Below are 6,000 nucleotides of genomic sequence, written 5' to 3'. Positions count from 1 at the left end.
GCTATTCTCTGATCTTCCGTTCCCAGCTGGTGCTGCTGCCGCTAGAAAAAAAAATTTAAAAAAAAAATTAAAAAAGAAACCAACGGAAAAAAAAACCACAAAGGTTTCAAAGCCCAAACTTGGTGCTTTTAAGCGCTCTTGCGGCGGCGCATCCGCTGAGCCTGGGCTGCCGAGCGCCCCGAGAGCGGCAGCGGCGAGCCCCGGTGCGGGGACATTTCCGCGGGGGCCGGACGGTGCCGGTGCCGTCGGGGCCCGTCGGGGCGGGCGGAGCGGAGCCGCCGCCGCTCTTTGTTGACAGTCCATGAAACAACTCGAGTTTTGCATGACTTCACAGCGGGGCGCCTGACGTCAGGCGGTCACGTGCAGCCGCCTCCGAGTATATCTTTAACGGGAAAGTAATCTATCAGGCAGTCGGGACCGCCGCGCTGCCAAAGTGGCGAGCGAGGCCCCGCGACCCCCGGCCTGCTGCCCCCGCCCCGCCCGGCCGCCGGCAGCTCCGTCCCCTCCCTCCGCCGAGGGGGGGAAAAAACAGCGGCCAAAAAAAAAAAGCCGGACGAGAGGAAGAAAGAGGGAAGAGGAAAAAAAAATAAACAACCAAAAAAAACCCCAAAGAACCAAGCCGGCGCGGAGGGCGGCGGAGCGGTGCGCGGCGCGGCCGCGGAGCGGAGCGGTGGAGCGGCGGCGGCCCGCGGAGCGGCCCCATGCGCGGCGCCCTCGGGCGCGCATCGCGGCGGGCGGGATCCGGCGGCGCCGCCTGAGCCCCGATGCCCGGCGGCGGGAGGTGACCGGGCGGCCAGGGCAGCCCCGCGGACGGGAGAGCAGCGGGCGCGGCCGCCCCATGCCCCGCGGGGACGGCGCCGCGGGGCGCAGCCGGGCCGCTCGGGTGTAGCCCCCGGGGCCGGTCGGAGGAGCGGTGGGAGCGGGGCGCGGGGGGAGCCCGGTGCGGGCGGGAGGCCCCTCCGCCTCCGCCGCCGCCGCCGCGCCCCGTCCGCCGAGCGGGGATGACCCTGTCGGGCGGCGGCAGCGCCAGCGACATGTCCGGCCCCGCCGTCCCGGCGGCCGAGGATGTGGATATCGACGTGGTGGGCGAGGGCGACGACGGGCCGGGCAAGGACAGCGAAGGCGAGGCCGGCAGCCCCGCCGCCCTGCCGCGCCTGCCGCTGGACGAGGCGGCGGAGCTGGCGCTGCCCGCGGAGGCGGGCGCGGAGAGCGGCAGCAGCGGCAGCGGGAGCCCGGCCGGGACGGCCCCCGGCGGAGCGGCCGAGGGCGGCAAGGGGGGCGGCGAGGAGGGGGCGAGCGGCGGCGGCGGCGGCGGGGCGGCGGGGCAGAGCAAGCCCAAGAGCAGCCTGGTGAAGCCGCCCTACTCGTACATCGCCCTCATCACCATGGCCATCCTGCAGAGCCCGCAGAAGAAGCTGACGCTCAGCGGCATCTGCGAGTTCATCAGCAACCGCTTCCCCTACTACCGGGAGAAGTTCCCCGCCTGGCAGAACAGCATCCGCCACAACCTCTCCCTCAACGACTGCTTCGTCAAAATCCCCCGGGAGCCCGGCAACCCGGGCAAGGGCAACTACTGGACGCTGGACCCGCAGTCCGAGGACATGTTCGACAACGGCAGCTTCCTCCGCCGCAGGAAGCGCTTCAAGCGGCACCAGCAGGAGCACCTGCGGGACCAGACGGCGCTGATGATGCAGGGCTTCGGCGCTTACGGCCTGGCCGGACCCTACGGCCGCCCCTACGGGCTGCACCCCGGCGCCTACACGCACCCCGCGGCGGCCGCGGCCGCGCTGCAGTACCCCTACATCCCCCCGGTGGGGCCCATGCTGCCGCCCGCCGTGCCGCTGCTGCCGTCCAGCGAGCTCAGCCGCAAAGCCTTCAACTCCCAGCTCAGCCCCAGCCTCCAGCTGCAGCTCAACAGCCTGGGCGCCGCCGGCTCCATCGTCAAATCCGAGCCCAGCAGCCGCCCGTCCTTCAGCATCGAGAACATCATCGGCGTCCCCGCCGCCAGCTCGGCCGCCAGCGCACAGACTTTCCTGCGGCCGCCGGTCACCGTGCAGTCGGCCCTCATGGCCCACCAGCCGCTGGCGCTGGCCAGGACCACCGCGGCCATCGCCCCCATCCTCAGCGTGCCTACCAACATCATCGCGGGGCAGTTCCTGCAGCCCGCAGCCCCCGCCGCCGCCGTGCAGGCCAAGTGGCCGGCGCAGTAGCCCCGGGCAGCGCCCCCGGGAGCTCCGGCCGCCCCCTGGGGGCTCCGCGGCCACCCGGGCTCGGAGCAGCAGCGGGCACCGGCCACCGCCGCTTGTACATATTTGTATCAAAAATCACTGACGTTGCTTTCGGGGTTTTTATTTTTCTAAAGAGGCGAAAATGACGGTCGCGATTAGGAGCTGCGAACTTTCACTTTTTTTGAAGGTTCCGGCGCTCCGAGCGGTTTTATCTGAAATAAACGAACAAACGAGGAAAAAAAAATTGTATAAAAAAGAAATAAGCGGGGGAAATTTTAAATATTAAACGAACGAACAGAAAAAAAAGAGAATTTTGGAGAGAGAGAGAGAAAAAAAAGGAGGAAAAACACTGTCATTCTATTATAGAAGTCTGTTTATATATGAATGAATATATGTATTCTAAATGTTATCCCTTCGTGTTGTACACAACTTTGTAAATAAATTTTTAAAATGCTCTGCCCGTCTCTGTGTGAGCGGTGTCTTTGTGACCCCCACCCGCAGGACGGGGCTGCGCGGCCGCGGAGGCTGGAGACGGGCTCGGAGCTCTCGGTTCTCGATACCGCGGAGCTCTGGGCTCTCCTGTACGCGGAGCTCTGGGCTCTCCTGTACGCGGAGCTCGGGGTTCTCCGGTACCGCGGAGCTCTGGGTTCTCGGTACGCGGAGCTCTGGGCTCTCCGGTACCGCGGAGCTCTGGGCTCTCCGGTACCGCGGAGCTCTGGGTTCTCCGGTACCGCGGAGCTCGGGGTTCTCCGGTACCGCGGAGCTCTGGGTTCTCCGGTACCGCGGAGCTCTGGGTTCTCGGTACGCGGAGCTCTGGGCTCTCCGGTAAGCGGAGCTCTGAGTTCTCCGGTACGCGGAGCTCTGGTTTCTCCGGTACGCGGAATTTTGGGTTCCGCGGTGCGGGCGCGTTTCCCAGGTCCCTCCGCCCGGTTCGGGAGCGCTCGGTCCCGCTCGTTCGGAATTTCCCCGATTCCTTCCAAATCCAACCTTCCCCGGCAGATCCGAGACTCCCGTGAGCGCGCCGTGATGTTTCCCTAAATATATTAATTTTTCTCGGCCTGACTTCGGCACTACATCCCGGCGCTGCGGCATTCCCGGCCGGAATAGGTACGCTTTGAGTCTGCGGTCGGGGCTAATTAAAAGGGAAATTATTTTAAATAAAACACACTGGGTCGATTTAATCAGTGTTTACTATTTATTTTAGAGGGGAAAAATTATATGTATATTCAGGCTGTGGCCGTGCGGTGTCCAAGCGCGGATCTTTCATTTAGATCAGGGAAATAATCAGGTTTAAAGCAGCGGTTCTTCCCGCGGGAAGGGATCGGCCTTTCCTAGTTAATTCCCAATAACTCGGCTTTAATGGCAGCTGCGAAAATTAAAAATAATATACATATACATATATACATATGTATTTTCGGGGCTAAAATACAGAGACAGTCAAAATGAAAAAAAAGAGAAAGAATTAATATGTAGTGTTATAATATTTAAAGCGGCGCGTCGGGGGTTGAGCCTGGTGAGATCTTGGTGTCTCCTGTGCACTGACAGCGTTCGGTGTTTTATTATCTCCCTCTCACAAACATGAATTTTTGTCACCTTGGAAAACCGTCGTGGATTTTGTTTTTCCGCTCAAATAATTCGTTGTCTTTGTTAGGAAAATCGGCGGCGTAAAATGCAGGCGGGATGCGGGATGCGGCAGGCTCGGCTGCGGGAGGAGCTGAACCAGGCGCTTATTTCCCCTCCGACAACCCTCTGGCAGCCGTGGATTTAAAATAAATATATAAATAAAAGTGTCCTTGCTTTCCTGGTAAGCAGTAAATATTATTTCTTCCTAAGTAAATATTTATACCTCCGCATACATAGACTAAAATAAACCCGAGCAGCCCCGGTGATGAGATAGTTTGAACTTTATAAATAAGGACTCGCTAATCATCTGCCGGGGACAGGGAGAACCTGGAGGGAGCGGGGACACGCGGGGCCCTCCACGGGCACCCACGGGCCGGAATGTGGCGGTGCGTGGCGGTGTCGGAGGAACGAGTTGTTTCACAGTTGTGTCTGGCTAATCGGTTTTACACAAACAGCAAATGGTGGGTGATTCGTGCGATCGAGGGGGTTGCTATATTTAGCCGATCCCCTGGGAAAAAAGAAAGGAGCCTCTGCCCGGAGTCGCTGCGAGGCTCAAGAAGCTGCTGATCCAGGGCTTCCAGAGGACACCGGATAACAGGGGCTCATTCCATTCCCCAGCCTTTGTTACTTATAAAATTACTCGCTCATATTTCCCCACATAGCAGCGATGCCTCGGCCCGGCATCTGCGCGCCGGCGGCGGCGGCACCGGCAACTTTCCTGCCCGCTGCCTCCCTTCGGGAACCGCTTCTCCCTCCGTAACCCCCGGCCTCTCTTTCTCTGCCCCGCTTTCCCCTCCATCGCCGAGGACAGCGGCCCGCACGAGAAACCTTTCCTGGGGAAGGAGCGGTGGCGGCTCGCGGGGCCGGGCAGTACCGGGAAGGCGCGGGGCTCGGGAAGAACCCCGGGATGAGCCCCCCGTGCTGCCGCCAGCTTCCCGCGGGAGCCGCCGGCTGCGGGGTTCGGAGGGGTTCGGCAGGGTTCGGAGGGGTTCAGTGGGGCCGTGCGGGCGGGTGGGGGCTCCCGGTGGCCGCGGGGCTGCAGTGGCGCACCGGGGCCTGCGGGGGGCGCGGCAGCTCGGGGGAACGGGCGCGCCCCCCCCGGGGCCGGGAGCACCCCCGGGACCGGGAGCATCCCCGCAGCAGCCGGATCTGGGAACACCCTCGGAGCATCCGCGGGCACCGGGATCACCCTCACGGCCCGCGGGTCGGGAGCACCCCCGGGATCGGGAGTCCCTCGGGAATCCGGGAGTAATTCGGGGGATCGGGAGCACCCCCGGTGCCCGCAGCCGTACGGGATGATACCGACTCGGGGGCGTTCCGGCGGGGATCGGGGATCCAGGGGCAGTCAAATTCGGTCCCCAAACAGGGGAGGGTTTGCAGCCGGGCCGGGGACAGCCGAGAGCAGCATATCCCGGCGAAGTTCCCTCAGCTAGACAACAGAAACTCTCTCCCTTGTTCTTTCCCTTGTTCTTTCCCTTGTTCTTTCCCTTGTTTTCCCTTCCACAAACTTGTCCGCCGCATATGGCAAAACTTGACACGGCCGGTGACAGATGCCCATTAGTATAAGTCGTGTCACGTCGGTCCCTGGGGTGTGTTGGAAGTAACTAGATCCCAAACACCGGGAAAATGACCCTCCCGCAGCCCCGAGAGTTTACCCAGAACCACCACCCGCTGCACCCTCCCCGACCCCGCTCCTTATTTATTCCAATTACGGCCCCGCCGCTCCCTCCGCCGGGGGAAGGAATTTATAACAGGATCTGGAGCTAGGATCTGGCCCTAATCCTCTAAACCATCACGCTGGTTGAAAAAGGGACGGGATGGGGTTCATCAGGGCCATTTCCTCGGCGGATGTGGGGCTCCCGGGGATCCCTCTCGTTTTTGTCGCGGTCTGCGGGAGTTGCGCCCCCTTTTCCCCTCTCTCCGCGCTACCGACTCCTATTTATAGCATCACCGGTGTCTCTCGGGCACAGAGCGGGGCTGGAAGTTTCGGGCTAATGGGTGTTGAAAGGCTGCAGTGAGGGTCGGAAAAGACCTTTTGAGGTTATTTATAAACGCGCATTTATCGCGCGTGTGTTGTTATCTCAGCAAGCGGTCCCAGAGTTCGGGGTATCCTCCAGCCGAGCCCCAGCAGTGTCCCCGGAGCGGGGGA

At 62.0% G+C, this 6,000-nt stretch overlaps 1 protein-coding gene across 1 annotated transcript; it reads left to right on the top strand.

Annotated features, from left to right (window-relative positions):
- Window positions 1-1,001: 1,001 nt before the first annotated feature.
- On the top strand, window positions 1,002-2,210 carry FOXD3 (forkhead box D3). The gene has a single exon (XM_033067734.1). The coding sequence runs from the start codon at window positions 1,002-1,004 to the stop codon at window positions 2,208-2,210; it is 1,209 nt and encodes a 402-aa protein (XP_032923625.1).
- The last annotated feature ends 3,790 nt before the right edge of the window (window positions 2,211-6,000 follow it).

This window comes from Catharus ustulatus, chromosome 9 (assembly GCF_009819885.2).
Source record: "Catharus ustulatus isolate bCatUst1 chromosome 9, bCatUst1.pri.v2, whole genome shotgun sequence".
NCBI lineage: Eukaryota > Metazoa > Chordata > Aves > Passeriformes > Turdidae > Catharus > Catharus ustulatus.
This window is presented reverse-complemented; position numbering and strand designations above follow the sequence as displayed.